Raw genomic sequence first — 17,241 nt, 5'->3', positions numbered from 1 at the left:
TGTGAACGCCACTATCCTTACAAACATCACATTATTGTATTATTATTCTTGCTATTATTATAGAAAGTATTTTTATTATTGTTATTATTCTGGTTATTATTATTATGATTATTGTTGTTGTTGTTATTATTACTATAATTATTATTATCATTAGTAGTAGTAGTATTATGTAGATATATCAGGAATTGTATGTTTGCTGGAAAATGGACTAAAAGGAGACGGAAATGTTACCTGGGGCAGTCAAGGTCAGATTTCTATAGTTAAAGTCCCCGTGATGACAGTGTCGAGTTACAGCCCTGGCATGCTGAAGGCAACAGAGAAAGCCTTGCTACTGGCCAGATATTTAAAGCATCTTACACTGTTCATATTGTCATGTTGTCTGTTAGACTGATTAACAGGCTCAAACTGTTGACTGAAACAGGCTCTGACACCACTTTTAAAGAAGATCGTTTGATGCAGGCTGAGGAGAGAATTGTTCAGCTTATCGCAGGTAATGATTCAATGTTGCTGGCATCACATTTTAAAGCCATCAGTGGAGCTACTACATGTGATATACTGTCATGTGTGTTAACTAATTTGGCACAGGATGAAGGACAAAATTAGGACTATTGAGAGAATGAAGTCGGCTGTACCCTTGCCGAAGCCAGCTACCAATCTAGCCAATCATAAGCCAGCACTGGCTTAGCTTCTGAGGCAAGTGCCTAGCATGCAGAAGCTAGCAACCCACTGGATTGGGTACTGGCTAGGCTGGACATTAGCTATTTCCTTGGCTGGTGACTAGCACGCCAAAGCTAGCTACTTTAGCTATTTCCTTGTCAGGTCTTTTTCTTCTGTTGTATTGTATTGGCGGATTGGAGCCAAATGTGACAAGTTACCGCCACCAACTGTCGACACATAGGATTTATCTATATTCTATCAATTAATCTATTTGTTGTAACCAACAAATAAAGTATTTCCCCTTTCTTTTGCTGATAATTTATGTACGGTTTTGCTACTTAGAATGTGCATGTGCACAAACATATCCATCCATATGTATGTTTAATACTTGCTGTGTGTGACCGACAGTATGGACCTCGTTTGAAATTTAATGACATCACCTTGCAATTTATAAAAGGGTGAAAATGTTTTCCGTCAGACACTTTGAAGACTAAGGTGAATTAATTGGCAGATTAATAGTTAATTTGTTAATTAAGCACTGAACCATTTGGTTATTATAACTTATTATTCTGATGCAACCTGTGAGTGATAAGGGATGCATTGTTGTCAAGCACTGTGCTGAACTAGCTTTTTTATTATGCCCAAATCACTTCTATATACCTTCTACATACAAAATGTTTACATATTATGTATTCAGTGCTGTATTGTTGTATATTTATAAAGAGAGAAGAGGAAGTAGGCAATTCACTCAAAAAGTCAAAGCAGTTTTGTCGGGGAGGGGAAGAGACTAGAGTTTAAGAAAGCACACAGAGCTACAGACTCTTCAGTGGAAGAGAAAACTGGACTAAGAGATGAACTGACAGAGAGAGAAGGATATCCGAAACTAGTGAGCTACGGGAGACCAATCCTTCTCTGCTGCATCATTAAGAAGGGTGAGCATGGAGGAAACAGGGAAAACATGAGGAGGAATGAAAGGGGTGACAGAGAGGGTAGAAGAGTGAAACAGTAGCACTACAAAAAGCTAAAAGAGATCATTTGATGGTCGACAGAATAAGAGATAAAAGACTCAGGTGACAGATGGAGTTGTTTCGGCATATAGATTCTTCTGTATTAGGTTTCAGTGTTGTTGAAAGTTTGGAGTACTTTAAATAGAGGGAGCAGGGAGACGGGCAGAGGGAGACTCAAACACCAAAAAAGGTCTGGAGTGAGAGCTGGAGAAACTGCAGGCTTAACAGATGATGCACACCCCTGGGGAGAGAGGACTAAAGAGACAGAGACAGAGACAGACTGATAGACAGACAGACAGAAAGGGAGGAGGGAGGGAATTACATATAAAGATAAACAAGAAAGAAAGAAAGAAAAAATAAACACTGTAACAGAGCTCCTGTTCTGGGATCAACAGAGAGGTGGTAGGTACAAAGAAAAAGCAGAACAGGAAGGGTTAGGTGGCGATCCAGAGAAAGTTTGAATGTTCGAGTGCGTGTTGGTGGTCGGAGGGGGGGGGTTGTTATTGTAAGTGTTATCCTCAACAGACCTACCAAGAAACTGTAAACCCAAGGGGGAAGAAGATCCAGCAGGTCTCGCAAATCAAACCATGGAAGCCAGGCTTTCACTGTTACTTTAAACCATACAGACTTCTGGACCGCCAGTTGTCATGTCAACGGGCCCCCAAACTGTGGGACCTGTTGGGCTCCAGACCCTGTTGGACCTACTGGTGGGCGTCTACCAGGAGTTCTATTCCTCACCCTTCGTAAGGGAGAAGTACGTCGCTGGTTTCCTGCAATGGGGTGAGTGTTTCCCTCATGTTTTGGTGTGACTCGCACATGAAGCGTGCAGCTGTACCATTTCTGTAAACATGTAAGATGCTGACACTCTTCTGATCAAGTGACGCGTTACCCAAAACTCACCATACATAACACCTTGACTGACCGAGCAAACAGGTTCTGTTGGAGCTGTTCCAAATAAGAAAAACACAAGTTCATATATTTTAATTACTCTGTCACAGATTAACTTATCTAAAAATGAACACAAGTGCAATCATGCAAATATCAGTGACTTGGCAACTACTATGTTTAGCTGTTCATGAGCTGAAATCCTGAACAGCAAGCAGCATGAAAAGCTCAGAGTCGCAATCATGTCAATGCTGGTTTGAAGATATTGTGCGGGATTATGTTAAGAACTGCCTGCTATCCTTCTAATCATAATCATGTTAGATGATTCTGCTGCTCACAATTTACATTACAATTTGCAGCAGGAAGTGTGTCTTCTTATGATCTGATGCCGTTGGCAGAAGGACATCATTTACCTTTAACTAATTGCTGCCTCAAACAGTTTTCTGTTCTGTTCAGTTAAAAAAAAGCTTGGTTAGGCTAAGGGAAGGATCGTGGTTTGGGTTTACGTAACTGGTTAGCTAACAGAGTGAGGGGTAAAAAAGTCACTGTAACTGGTAGAAAATAGTAAAAGAACAGTAGTTCCTGTCACATTTTTTTTTGATCATCCATCCAACCCAACCTCCTCAGCTCTTAAACAAAGTCACACAACTGCCTCCTTTTCAAAGGACAACACGCAAAAACACTGTTTGGGATGATTTGTTGGTTTCTCAGACCCATGAGGAAAAAAAACATAATTATCCCTGCATATTACTTTGCTTTACCAAGTGTATTTTGTTTGTGTAACATTAAAACATATTTTGCCTATACATTACTACAGTAATTATAGCTTATTTCCCATTATGACCAAGATCTATCCATTACCTTAACCATAAAGTGGTGATGCAGAGATGCTGTAGAGGGCAATTAATAAATGAAACAAATTTATATTGTTGTAATCTATTGGGTTGGATAGAGTTGTTTTGAAGGAATATCATCACTCACAATGTCTTCACTGGCATGCACAGATTTATCGAAACTGAAACTAAGGGATGTCTTCCATACGCAGGCTAAGTGTTTGGCCCTGCAATAAAGTTACACCAGACATAAACTAGGGCTTACCAAAAGAGCAATTGAGTCTACCAGAAGTGTAGTTGAATTGATCAGAGGAAAACGCTCCTGCTCTGAACCTTCAGGTTCAGGTGCTTAAAACGGTGGTACCTGGTTTTACTTGGTATTTGGTCGGGTTCCAGGGATGAGTTGTGATATGGATTTAGGTGTTGGTGCGTTACTTGGTTGCGTTGTGGTATTTGGTTGCATTGTCTGTATTTTGTTGTGCAGTAGAATTGTCTTATATTGATGTATTTTGCTGCATCTGTATTTGGGTTTGTTGCATTGTCTGTATTTGTCTGTAAACATGCATTGGGACGTTAAATCCCTCATCCACCATTCTACAGCCATCCTTTGTTCACCTTTAATTCCAGAAAAAAACTCCATATTCTCCCGGTTTGCTTCACATCCATAATAAAGCAAATGCATTTATTTTTTTTATGCTTTAAGGTTATTTTTATTTTGTTCTTTTGGAAAACTAAACTTATTTAAACAATTTAACATTGAAAAAGAACTGAACTGAATATCTTATTTTTATTTCTGGGAGCTTGTAAAACCCGTAGTGCAATTTTGAGTTGGTCATAAGATTGTATTCAATTTAAAGTGGTCATTGACGCACAGTGTGGCAAAGCAATTATATTTGGTTTCTATGACGTCACGTGTCAGATGAATCTCCATCTCTGAGACTAAAAGCAGGAGATCAAGAGAACTGTGTAACAACAAAATGATGGAATGAGGTTTTGAATTGTTTGTCAGACCACATGTTAGATTGGATGCTGTGGAATTGTGAACAGTTTTTCACTATTTTGTGACATTTTATTGACTACAAGATTTTCTTCTCTGAAATGTAAATAGTGCAGGTGATCAATAATGGAAATAGTTGGCTACTTTAGAGAATCGCGCATACATGAAGACGCTGAATGGCTTGTGAATGCTGCCTGTATAGTATTACTGGCTGCCTGCCATTGCTCTGTGTGTACATCATCATCCTTTAACTTTTACTCGATCCATCCTCACTCCACCCTGTGTCTATTGTTTTAAGTCCCTCCCAGCATGTGAGTCTTACAATGTCGGTACCCATCTTATTGTCCAGGAGGGGAACAGTTCTATCTTGTGTCACTAGTGATGGAATGTTCCAAACTGCTCAAGCTCAAACCCTTTAGAATGCACCTCTGCCTCACCTGCTTTCCTCTCTGTGTGAGAATGTGGGAAATAGAAATTTTTAAAAAGGACTGGAAAACCTCTCAATTCTTAAATGATAGCAGCTATTTTTAGCTGCACAGAGTCACTCACATTCAGTCACTCAGTTGAATAGAAACTCCCTTTATGGAAATTCAAGCCTTTATTTAGCTGGAAGGACACCCGGGGCAACAACACACTGCACACACTTTATAGGAGGGTCCTGCTTTTTGACAGCCAAAACTACATGACCATATCTGAGTAATAAAGAGCAGCAGGGCCTTTCGCAGTTAAGACAACTAGAAGGTCAAAAAGACAGACCTCATCTAATTAAGCTTTGAAACACTCTACCTGGGTCTTTATAAGAAATGTGCTGGGTCTATCCCTGAGTTTCCACGCAGAACCTCCCTTGATACACAGCATATTGTGCGTTAGTTTAATGCAGCAATTATGGAAGATATGGCTGTAATTATTTTTGATTTGACATTTAATCTCATTTCATCTATATCATCTCAATGTAACTTTGTTAAAGTCATGTAAAGTTGAGACAGCTATTTAGTGAAATAATGTAGTTCTTTTGGAGAGCATGTGGAGCAAAAAATGGAGCTTACCAAAATGACTAGAGGCATTAAATTAAGATATATATTCTTAAAGTCAGTTCACTTGGAGACCAAAATACTCATTTTAAGTAAGTCTACCTTAAGTAATAGTTTTCATTGTTTGTATTAATCACAATTTCCTTAAATTTGGGCATTTTTGTCTAGTTTTTCAGCCTTTAAGTGGCTAGATTTTTATGCTAGTTTTAAGAATTCTAACAAAGCAAAATGACATGTTCAACATACATTCTTTCTATGCTGCCTGTAATTTTTGTAAGCAGCTATTCAAAGATCACAGAGGTGGTCCTGTGAGAAAAAAACAATTGTCCATGCACTTAACAGTGGTGTAGGAAAATACTGATTTTTGCAGCTCATCTTTCAGCTTTTCATTTTCAGCCTGTAGTGTGTCGAACTCCTGTCGCAGGTGAACATAATCATCCTGAAGTTGACAATGTCTCAGGTTAAGTTCATCTCTCTTCGGGACAGGGTTATCCTCTTCAGCTTTAATATCGAAAAATGAACAGTTAGCATATGCAGCAGCCAAGGCATACACAAGTTCACAATACATCTGTGTGTTTAATTGCAAGTAAAATACATTTGTGAATAAAACATATGCTAATCAAAAACTTTTGTTTGCAAATCCAAAAGTTTTGTGAGTTGTTGTGTCACGGTTTAGTGTTCAAACCAAATGTTAAGGACCCAGATGCAGACTTGAGATATAAGGTTTGATAAACTAAAGGCAAAAAACAAGGCACAACAAGCTTACTTAGAAAATGTCCAGGTAAAATTAATCCAAAGGAAAGAAGAACCAACAGGTAACAATCACAGAGAGCCACAAGGAAACGGTTTCACAGGTCAGGATGACAAAAGTTCCACAGGTAACATGGCAATGAACAAGCACTGAGACAAGGGAGCACAAAGACTAAATAAACTGAGGAGGTGAGGCCAATCAGACACAGGTGAGACAGTCAAAGGGCAGGTGAAAACAATCAGGGCAGGGCACATAATCAAACAAGCGGGAAACACAAAGGCAGTACTAGCAGTACGTACTGATTTGGCCAAAATACAGTATGTACCTGCCCCTTGATTGTCTCACCTGTGTCTGATTAGCCTCACCTAAGTTTATTTAGTCTCTGTGCTCCCTTCTCTCTTTGTCAGTTTGTCTTTTGTCCTTGCTCCTCTAGATCTAGTTTGACCTTTTTTGGCTGTTGGATTTTGTTTGCCTGCAGCCTTTGGACAGAAAGCCTTTGTTTGGTGCCTTTAAGTTTTTTTGTTTACGTCATTGTCTGCAGATCCTCTTTTTGTTTTACCACAACCGTGATTGCAGTAAAACATGGAACTATATTATTTTTCAAAGGGAAACTCTGAATGAGAAGTGTGTTTTTTTTCAGGAAGAGAAGAGAGCCTAAGCTCCAACTGCAGACTAAACAAACTTTCTTTTTTGTATAAATGTTTGTCACTCTCTCCTGTTTATCTCTGTTTTTACAGAATACATCAATAGCGAGTGTAAATAAAATACTGTTAGCCAGCCTTATAGTAGAACAATTGAAATATATAAATGACTAAAACCCTAAGTCTAATCTACACGACTGTATTTTATAATGATTATTGCTATTCTTCAAGTGCAAGGATAAAGACTTCCATCTTAAAATCAATAAAACATAAGTGTATTATCATCCCATTTTCCTGGTCCAGATACTGATAAGAGCAAAGCTTACTCCAAGGCGTCATTATGGAGCACAGTTACATGCTCTCTCTTCTCTCTCCGATGACAGCTGAGCCGCTGGTCAGGCAGGTGAAGAGGACTCGAATCAAAAGAGAAGACTTCCACATCCTGAAGGTGATCGGTCGAGGCACGTTTAGTGAGGTGAGATGGTCTGGTGGAGGAATTATACCTTTAAAGACTTTTCATTGTAATACTTATATTAAAAGCATGATCCCACTGAGTTATTTATCAAGCAACTTTTCTGTAAGAGGACCTGACCTGCACCTTTTTCCAAACCTAATCTTTTCGTTCATCTTGACAACAACATCCTTTTATTTACATTGGGATCTTAAATAATCATTATCCTACACATTACCAGAATACATTTTTTTATCCAATCTTTTGACTACATCTTCATGTCTATCATACGTCTAGCATGTCTGGCATCCATTGTGGTTATCTGTCTTGTCTTTGTTGCAGGTTGCTGTGGCCAGGATGCGGAGAACGCAACAAGTGTATGCTCTGAAGATTATGAATAAGTGGGACATGCTGAGGCGAGGAGAGGTGCACACACAAACACAAACCATGACGAACATTTACAGGAGGTTTCTTACTGTTTAAGCCGGGCTGAGATAGAAAAAAACACATGCCTTTTCCTTTACGCTGGATGAAGTGTTTTTATCTGGCCATCTCTCTCTCTCTCTCTGCTTGTGGCTTCTTTTGCTTTCTTTGTACGAGTCATATAGACAGCCTGCTACCAGGAGGAGAGGGAAGTTTTGCTGAGGGGTGACAGAAACTGGATCACAGAGTTGCATTATGCATTTCAGGATGACAACTATCTGGTACACATCATCACGAGCCCCTTTCACACGTGCACTCATGCAACTCATGCAAACACTTACTGGACACTCTCCCATCATGCTCTGTCTCTCCAACACCTGCAGCATCCACTGGTCCCTCCTGTAAATGCATTGATTGAGTGGCAACGTTTTCTGTTAAATATGGACCTTATTATATTGTTTTAAAAGATTTTAAGTGCAGCTGTGTAGCGTCGGCCTCGTTAGTCGGTTTGGATCATTAGCTACATCCTTAATGACGAGCCTCCTTCATGCGCAGCTCGCCGCGTGTTGTGAAAACGAGATCGCAGCTGAAAAAATACAAAACACAAATTCTTTTTTTGGGGCGACTTTGTAAAACGTGCAGCTCACGACGAATGTTCCTGAGTATTTCCTGCCGCGTTCACACATCGGCTGACCCAGACTTTCTCCCGACATGTTACTTGGCCGCTGGCAGGAGAAAGTGGGGGTCAAAAATCGGGCCATTAGCTTTCCCACGTGCAGGCAATGCCAGGAAATGTTCAGGGGTGCAGTGCATGTGTGAATGGGGCTCTGGACAATCACTTGTGTCAAGTAAATGTTAAGCACAAACATGGCCTCCTAGTCTCTAACAATGCACCTATCCTCTCTTAGTACCTGGTTATGGACTACTATGTCGGGGGGGACCTGCTGACTCTACTCAGTAAGTTTGGAGACCGGATCCCTGAGGACATGGCCCAGTTCTACCTGGCTGAGATGATCATGGCCATCGACTCTGTCCATAGACTGGGCTATGTACACAGGTAGATAGGCCTCTGTATGCTCTTAAAAATGCCCATCATGTTGTGTGACATATGTACATGTTGCTTCAAGACTGTAACTCAATAAGGTTAAATAAAAGTGAAGTATCAAAGTTGTTTTACACATGCTTAAAAAAATAGAGCAATCTGAGCAATACATCCAACGTAGCTCAAACCCAAACATGTTTGCATGCCCGATCAAAATAGAAAATATCATGTTTTGGATGAATGACATCTGACGTTTAGAAATGAAAAACATTCTTCTGCTTTCTTTCACAGAGACATCAAACCTGATAACATCCTGCTGACAGCAGAGGGACACATCCGACTCGGGGACTTTGGCTCCTGTCTGAGGATCCTTGAGGATGGGATGGTGAGAGTCACTATCGTCTAGGGCTGTCAACGAATATTCTAAATTCGAATATATAATCGAATTGTAATAAAAAACAGGTATTGGGATATTAAAATTAATATTTGTTGTGACAAAAAAATCAGCACTACCGCGGCTGTTTGCGAGCTCACAAGTTCTCGTATGTCCTCACGCGCACTCTTGGTTACGGAGCATCCTTGAATGCATCACAACGTCACTATGATACATTAATAATTAACTTTAGTCTCGCTGAAACGAGTAAAACAACAACTGCCGTAACCTAATTACTTAATTTGTTTATTTTGCAAGGTGTAGGATCTTTTAAAAGGCACCTTTCTGTTTAAATCAATATATCTTTGCAAGTAAGTTTGTCTCTCGTTGTGTTGGTATGTCCTCTTGTGGACATATTGTGCAAAAATAGATATTCGAATAGTTCGAACATTTGTGGGGTTTTTTTGAAGGAATAATCGGACGGTTTTTTTTGGCCAATTTTGACAGCACTACTATCGTCACTATTGAGTGTCATGAACGTGATACAAGCTGTTGTTTTATGCCAGTTACGTGTAAGAACCAAAGTTGGAAATGCCCCGTCATAAACTTAAAGTCCATCAGCCTACTTATGTCATTGCAGGTCCACTCTTCTCTCGCAGTGGGGACCCCTGACTATTTGTCTCCAGAGATTTTGAGGGCGGTGGAGGGAGGTGGAGGTTATGGTCCTGAATGTGACTGGTGGGCTCTGGGTATCTGTGCCTATGAGATGCTGCTGGGGAGCACACCCTTCTACGCAGAGTCCATCTCTGAAACTTACGCCAAGATCATTCACTTTCAGGTACATGAGCACACTGACAATGTCTACAAAAACACAGAGAGAGATTCTTGTCTGAAACGACAAACTGTCTGCGGAAGAGAGAAGAACAGATTTAAAATTTGACAGCAGCGGAATGATTGGTTGACAGATGTCGAGTCTGAATCTGGTTGGTTTAGTACTTAAATAGTATACGCCCATAATCAGCTGATCACCAGACAGGAAGGACAGAGCGGGAGAGAGAGAACGTGACGAGAATGAATGATGCTAATGAATGAATGAGTATGAACAGTCTTCCTGGTTGAACTTACGCTCAAATACATATGTTGTTGTTGCTGTTGCTCTCTTTGCCTGTCTCTATCCTGCATCTTCCTCTATCCCACTTTTCGGCCCATCCAGTCTTGAGCCTGGTTCTGCTCGAGGTTTCTGCCTGTTAAAGGAAGTTTTTCCTTGGCAATGTGCCGAATGTTGCTAAGTGCTCTTCATGGTGGATTCATGTTGGGTCACTCTCTAAATAACATAAAAAGAGTATGGTCTACACCGGCTCTTTGTCAAGTGTCTTGAGATAGCTTTGGTTATGATTTGGCGCTACACAAATCAAATTTAAATTTGATCTTAGAGCCTTCACACCGACAAGCCTGCCCACTCCTCCCAAACAGTAAAGCTCAGAGGTGAGACAAGAGGTCTCTTGAGATATATCACCTGGTTTGGCTCGTACAAACACGACACTCAGGTAAATTGACAGGCCAATGTTGTTTGTTTGTTTTCTTTTTTTTACGTCCAGGAGCATTTTGAGTTCCCCGCCTCTGGCCCTGAGATTTCGGATAAGGCTCACTCCTTCATCACTGGGCTCATTTGTGAAAAAGAAGTCCGTCTGGGGAGGAAAGGCTTCAGTGACTTTAGGAGTCATCCGTTCTTCTCTGGACTAGATTGGGGCTCCCTACATAAGCTCTCCGCACCTTTCCTGCCTGAAGTATCTAATCCAACTGATACCTCCAACTTCGACGTTCTGGATGACTATCTCAGCAAGATGGTATTGTTTTTCACACTAATCCTCTCTATGTCGTGCACTTATGCTGGAACCGAGGTTAACTCAATTCTCTTTCACAGAATAAAGTGTACATACAAAATGTACACACATTGTGATATCCTCTGTGTTCTGCAGCAGATGCTGCCTGACGTCATGGACAGAGCTCCAATAGGAGTACACATGGCTTTTGTTGGATACTCCTACACCGCTACCAGGTGAGCCACACTCAATTAAATGACTCTTAAGTGGCCTGATTATGGAGGCTCACTGAGTGCTGTTGAATTGGTCTCCCTTTTATAGTCAGACGGGGGCTATTGACCGCAGTCAGGACATCATGATGCAGATTGACCACACAAGGCTGAGGGATATTGAGAGTCTTTACACACCGGAGAAACTGGTGAGACGGCATCACCATATTGGAACTTGTGCTTGTCCCTATGTCAGTTTGCATTAGTTTCTTCATACCCTTATGTAAGATAAGATAAGATAAGATAAGATAAGATAAGATAAGATAAGATACAGTTAAACATTAAAGTGGCCAGTGTCTTGATGTTCTGTTAATTTGAATGTAGGGCCAGCTGTGGCAGCTCGCAGACACACCAGATGAGCTACCTGCGCTCACTCTGGATGACGGTCCTACTGCATCCACCCACACCAGCAGCACGGAGGAGGAGCAGACTGACCAAATGTCAGGGCCCAATGAAGACTTGCAGAGGTATTAATTATCTCTTATAACTATTTGAACCATCCATATTCCTCAAAAGGTGGAGCCGACTGTGCCACTTCTTTTTAATCACTATATTACATACTACAGCAGGTTTGATGCCTTCTCATTCAATGGCTGATATGTCTGAAGGATCCTTGTTTCCTGGCCCAAAGTGTATTAGATAATGATAGTTATTGATTTTTAACAATCAATGCCTTCATTGGGTCAAGAGATGAACAAATCAGGAACGACCTGTAGAAGAGGCAGGGAGATAACTAACACCGGGGAGCTGTTACCGGAGCTATTAATAGCAGAAGCAAATGATGAAATTCACAGTCTGTGATCTTCACCACCATCATCCACTCTGCCTCGTTTCTTGTCGAAATTAAAGTAATTGGCTGATGAGCAGCCACTGAATGATATTTCATTAGTTTAATATTTAAAATATGATTGAAGTGAAGTTCAGCCATGAGCCCATTTTGCCTGAGCCGCACCTTTGAATGATGTTCTGGCATTTTATTTTTTTATCTGCTTCCATGTACGTTTTTTTCTCCCGCTGGATTGCTCCTAAATTAATATAAATTTTAGCTTCCGGTCGTGATTAAGTATTAAATAAATAGACCAGTTCAAACTCGCGCATTAACTCGAGCAGCAGTTTCTTCCCCACGCCGCTTCTCTCTCTTTTGCAGCTGCAGCCGTGTTACTTTATATTTCTAACAACATGCTCGTATTCGCTGAATGTCCGCATGAGGATTTCGAGCTCCGCTGGTGTGACGTAGGAGGAACTCTTTTTGTGTACCGTTGCCATGGTGAATCGTGGTATCGGGGCTCCATTAATGCTGGCTTTTTATAGTTTAGAGTTATAACTCCGGCTGAACCTACTCAGAGAAAAAAAAAAATCAGCGAATTCTAACTCAGAGTAAGTCAAACCACAGTTAGACTGAGGGTTTGTTGAACCTCCTTTCTGAAACGGACCCCAGGAGTCATTTGCGGCGGCTGTATTGAAATACACAGTGCAGACAGTTATCACAGCCTGTTTGCAAGAGAAATTACTGGGAAAAGGACATGTATAGGTCATTTATATTTTATATTGGATTAACCCCTCCAATAAAGATAAGCATCCGTACCAGCGATGTAACAACAATGAGCTTCACTGAACTGAAACTTTTGGTCTATATCCACCAGACGGTTACAAGACGCAGAGAGGAGATATTGTGAGCTGGAGAAAGAAATGGAGCGACTGAAGGGGGAGACACAGGACTGGAGGGCCCGCAGGGAAACAGGCAAGGCCCCAGCGTCCTCATTACACCAACACCAACATCATCATCTTCATCATCTTCTACTCCTCCCTGTTTTATCTAAACATAACAGAGTTTTCATCTTACAACTGCAAAGAGAGCAACAACAACACATAACTACATGAGGCCATATAAAGGTAGAGACGTGGCTTTGTTTTCATTTCGATCAGAGGCAATCTTTTTCAGTATGACCTTATCAGACATCCACACACACAGTACAGTACTTTACACTGGTGAGTCTCTTAAGAACAACAGAAATGTGAGGTGGAATGAGTTCCAGACAATATGAGGCACTCTAAATAAACAGTGCTGCAGTGACCCAGCAGCATCTGCTTATATTAGAGGCCTCAGTCAGAACAGGGGCGCTAAGTACCTGCACTAAGAATAGCCTTGGTATGCAGGGACGTGGATGCTGATTCCATGAATACACACAGTGTCATGAGCTTTAAAAAATCTTCCTGCTGCACGATTAAAGGATGAAAGTGTGAGGATGATGACCACGACTGTCTCTGTCATGAGGAAATAGCTTACTTCACTTCAGCCACTGCTTGTCCCTCACTTCTTCTCTTCCTCCTGCCACACACACACACACACACACACACACACACACACACACACACACACACACACACACACACACACACACACACACACACACACACACACACATCGTCTTCACCTTCATCAGCACAAATGTGAACTGTTTTGGCTCTGTTCTGCTTCTTTGAGTTATCGTGCTGCTGCAGAACATGGCTCTGACTTTCCTCTCTCCTCCAATCACAGAGCTGAGTATCTGCCCAGCATATCTCGCTCTGCCTGCCCACTGTGTGGACGCTTCAGCAGATGTAAGCATGTCTTCAATCTACTCCGATTGTCTCTTGCTGACAGTTTTGAAACAGCATGTTTGATGATTCTCTCATTCATTTCCAAAAGCTTTACTGCGTTTCTGTCAGACATGAAATGTGCACAGCAGGCCAACCCCTCTGTATGAGTCTGTTCACTGGTCTGATCTGCATGTGTTACAGAGGGAGAGAGCGCCCCCAGGCTGCCATTACCCACTGGTGATTCCTCTGCATCGCCACCTGCTCCTGTTCCACAGGGTACGGACTCAGACAGTGTCGACAGTCATTTAGGATTTAACTGCTGTGGACACTTCATACCATGGTGGTCTGTATCAAGAGTGTGTGCAGTAGAAATCGGCTGGTGGAGCTGCAGTATTGACGTCCCGCCCCTTCCTCTAACCCAAAACACACCTTTACCTTGTGGCCTTGCCTTGTTGGAGCCCTCAGGTGGGCTCAGTCTGCAGCAGAACAGCTTATCATGTTGGTCAGAAGCAGATATTCACGCTTATGGAAAGTTCACCGACTGTAGTGTACCTGTGAGTCGTGTTCCTCCTCTACTCTGCTGCTCGAGAACAGAACGCTGCAGGAGCCGTATTTGTCAACAGAGCTGTCAATCATGAGGCCACACCCCCCTTTTCAAGTCAACTCAGAAAAATGAACACTCAGACATGAATCAGCATGATAAGAACGAACTATAATGACAGAAACCATGTTTGAGAAAAATGTATTTTGATTTTATAGTTTGACTCATGTCCCATCTGTTAACATGGAGGAGGCGGGCTTTATGACCGATACTGCAGACAGGCAGCAGGGGGCGATAGAGGGGGTTTGCCTTCACTTTTAGGGAGCTGTCAGGTCGTCCATCTTTTTATACAGTTTATGGCAAAGAGCTTGTTCTGTGATGTGCTAAAGTTAAGATGTGAGAATCAAATAATAATAATGTGTTTGAACAATTCTGCATTTTTGTAGATGTTATATTACTGTATATTCATCGGACCAAATGTATGTGAAAGACTTTTTAATGATCAACCACTATGGTAGACATGTATCTCAAGGCTCTTTGTTTGTCTCCCTTCAGGTTCGCCTCCCACAGGTGAGGAGTGAGTCGTACCTGCTGGTATGTGCAGAAGGAGGGGAGCTGCAGGCCTGGGAGAGACACAGTTACACTGAGCTCTCTTGAATGTGCTGACTTCTCCCACTATAACAGGAGAAAGGACTGAGTCCGTGCTCTACACTCACCCCCTGCCCCACTGCCCCGCTTCCTCAACTTCCCAAGAGCAAGGGACAGCAGGAGCACAGGCTTCTGATTGGGGGAGGCGTCAGTACTGTGTGAGACTTTCACGATGAAGTTTTACAGCGGATGGAGAGAAAGACAGGTCGGGCTGCTGGGGGCAGATTTGGCTTTCTTGCTCTCCAGACTGAGAGGGATGATAGAAAGGCACCGAGTTCACAGCGCTTCTGTGTGACGATGACACCGAGAGAGGGGAGTCACTCAGAGAGCATGCTTTCTTTAGACTCTACTGGTGCATTTTAGTGCTCACAGTGAATATGGTTTCTCTTGTCTGTCATGTTTTTGCACCTCGGGTGTTTTGTGCTTGTGTAGCACTACGACAGTCACTGTAGTTCTTGCTGTGGCATTTTACAATTTCAAACCACATTCACACCTGAATGTATAATATTTTATATTTATCAAACTATTACATTTTACAGAGACCAATGACATCTCTTTCTTGATGCTATATAGCACAGTTTCAGGAGCAGCACCACACCTCCACCGTGCCTCTTCCGGCATTCCCTTAAATTCAAACCTAACCCTCTCCTCCTCTTTCGCTCTCGTATCCCGCACAAAACGGGAAGCACACAAAATCGCAGCAGCATTATCAGAAACATAGTACAACTTCCTTCAAGCAAAATTATCAACTATTATATAAGTCTATCAACTTACTTTAAAGTGAACATTGTCTCTCGTTCGTCATCATGCCAAACTCCGATCAGCTCATAGCCGTCGCTGAAAAAACTCAGACTCCATCACCGCCAACGCCGCTGGGTCCAGCCGCTGGGTCCAGCCGCTGGGTCCAGCCGCTGGGTCTTCCCTGGCTGCACATCAACAAGCCGCTCACAGCGTCACCATACTTCTGCGAGGAATCTTCCGTGTCCCCCCTAACTTTTTCAACCGGACAGTGGCCATACTCAAAAAGACATTGTAACACAAAGAAGTCAATGTCACAGTACTGACAGGTTAGCAAAAGTTTCCAACAGTATCATGTCCACCCACCAGTGTTGGGTAACATTACTTTTAAAAATAACTTGTTACACAACAAGATTACTGCCTTTGAAAAAAGTAATTCTCTGTGTTACTCAGTACCTACTGAGAAAAATAACGAGTACTTTTGCGTTACCAAGAAATTAAAACTCCCCTTGCAACTAATTTTGTTGGTTAGATTGTCTAGACCAGGGGTACTTTAAAATTAAAACTGAAAGAGGTCCAGTTAGAGAGATTTTTCTCAAGCAAAGGTCAGAATGTGGAAAATCAGAATGTCTGACCTGCGTTATGATTCAGTACAGGACACAGTTCGGAGTTGGGGGTTCTCCCCCAGGAACTTTTTACTGTCAAAACCTTTATTTCCTGTATTCTGGTTTATTTTTATGCCCCACTTTGTGATGGAAGTGTCTTTATTTTTGTAAATGAAAATAAATTAATTAGAATAATAAATGTCTGCTACTTCAAGCATGAGTTTCACATTCTAGCTTTAATCTTTAAACACACAGCATACAGTTGGTCCTGGAGAGAGCGAAAGCAAGGGACTGAGAGGGCACAAACCGGAACATAAGAACAGAAGTGCGGATGTAAGAGGAAGCCTGATGTAGCTCTGTGTAATTCTCAGGTTTGTAAGTGAAGTGTTTGAACTACACTGCAGCCTGGAGTCTCTGTTAACAGAGACAAACCGAGTGACAGTGTTTAATAATTGCCATGGTCATGGAATGGTATATGGACTATACTTATATAGCACTTTTGTGACCACTCAAAGCTGCTTTTACACTACATTCACACACATATTCATACACTGATGGCAGAGGTAAAGTGCCCAACTGTCCATGTTTTGCCCAAGGACACTTCGACATGTAGCCTGAGGGAGCTGGGGATCGAACCTCCGACCTTCCGATTGAAAGATGACCGACTCTACCACTGAGCCACAGCTGCCCCATTTACATGATCATATATGAGTCTGTCCAGTCTTAAAAGCTCGGTTTCTCTGTGTACTTTTACTTTTCTTATTTTCTCCCACTGTGTCTCTGTAACTCTCCTGTCAGCTGGCTCCTCCAAGTGAATCTGTATTCTCACACACCCACTGGGTTCAGTCCTGAGGTTTATGTGTAGCATCACGTGTGATGATTTACAATGAATGCATTGGTCTGTGAATTTCCTGGACCCCCAAATTACTACCGCAAAGACAATGGC

The 17,241-nt window shown here is 41.8% G+C and overlaps 1 protein-coding gene across 1 annotated transcript; it reads left to right on the top strand.

Moving 5' to 3' along the window:
• The first annotated feature begins 1,446 nt into the window (after positions 1-1,446).
• On the top strand, positions 1,447-16,423 carry LOC138594668 (myotonin-protein kinase). Its single transcript, XM_069665844.1, has 15 exons — positions 1,447-2,444; positions 7,186-7,277; positions 7,596-7,679; positions 7,862-7,957; positions 8,585-8,733; positions 9,010-9,103; positions 9,732-9,929; positions 10,690-10,938; positions 11,071-11,150; positions 11,236-11,332; positions 11,508-11,650; positions 12,827-12,924; positions 13,723-13,784; positions 13,965-14,039; positions 14,860-16,423. Exons 1-15 carry the CDS (start codon positions 2,312-2,314, stop codon positions 14,959-14,961), a joined length of 1,752 nt encoding a protein of 583 aa, XP_069521945.1. The 5' UTR covers positions 1,447-2,311; the 3' UTR covers positions 14,962-16,423.
• Positions 16,424-17,241: the final 818 nt, after the last annotated feature.

This window comes from Semicossyphus pulcher, unplaced genomic scaffold, assembly GCF_022749685.1.
Source record: "Semicossyphus pulcher isolate SPU_LCO1_2020_fin unplaced genomic scaffold, fSemPul1.0.p SCAF_10, whole genome shotgun sequence".
Classification (NCBI taxonomy): Eukaryota; Metazoa; Chordata; class Actinopteri; order Labriformes; family Labridae; genus Semicossyphus; species Semicossyphus pulcher.
Note: the sequence above shows the minus strand (reverse complement) of the source record. Positions and strands in the feature narration are given on the sequence as shown.

Coding starts and splice junctions, on each gene's coding strand:
- LOC138594668 (XM_069665844.1), top strand. CDS start 2,312: ATGTCAACGGGCCCCCAAACTGTGGGACCTGTTGGGCTCCAGACCCTG. Junction 9,104..9,731: donor GGATCCTTGAGGATGGGATG/GTGAGAGTCACT, acceptor ATGTCATTGCAG/GTCCACTCTTCTCTCGCAGT. Junction 11,333..11,507: donor TTTACACACCGGAGAAACTG/GTGAGACGGCAT, acceptor ATTTGAATGTAG/GGCCAGCTGTGGCAGCTCGC.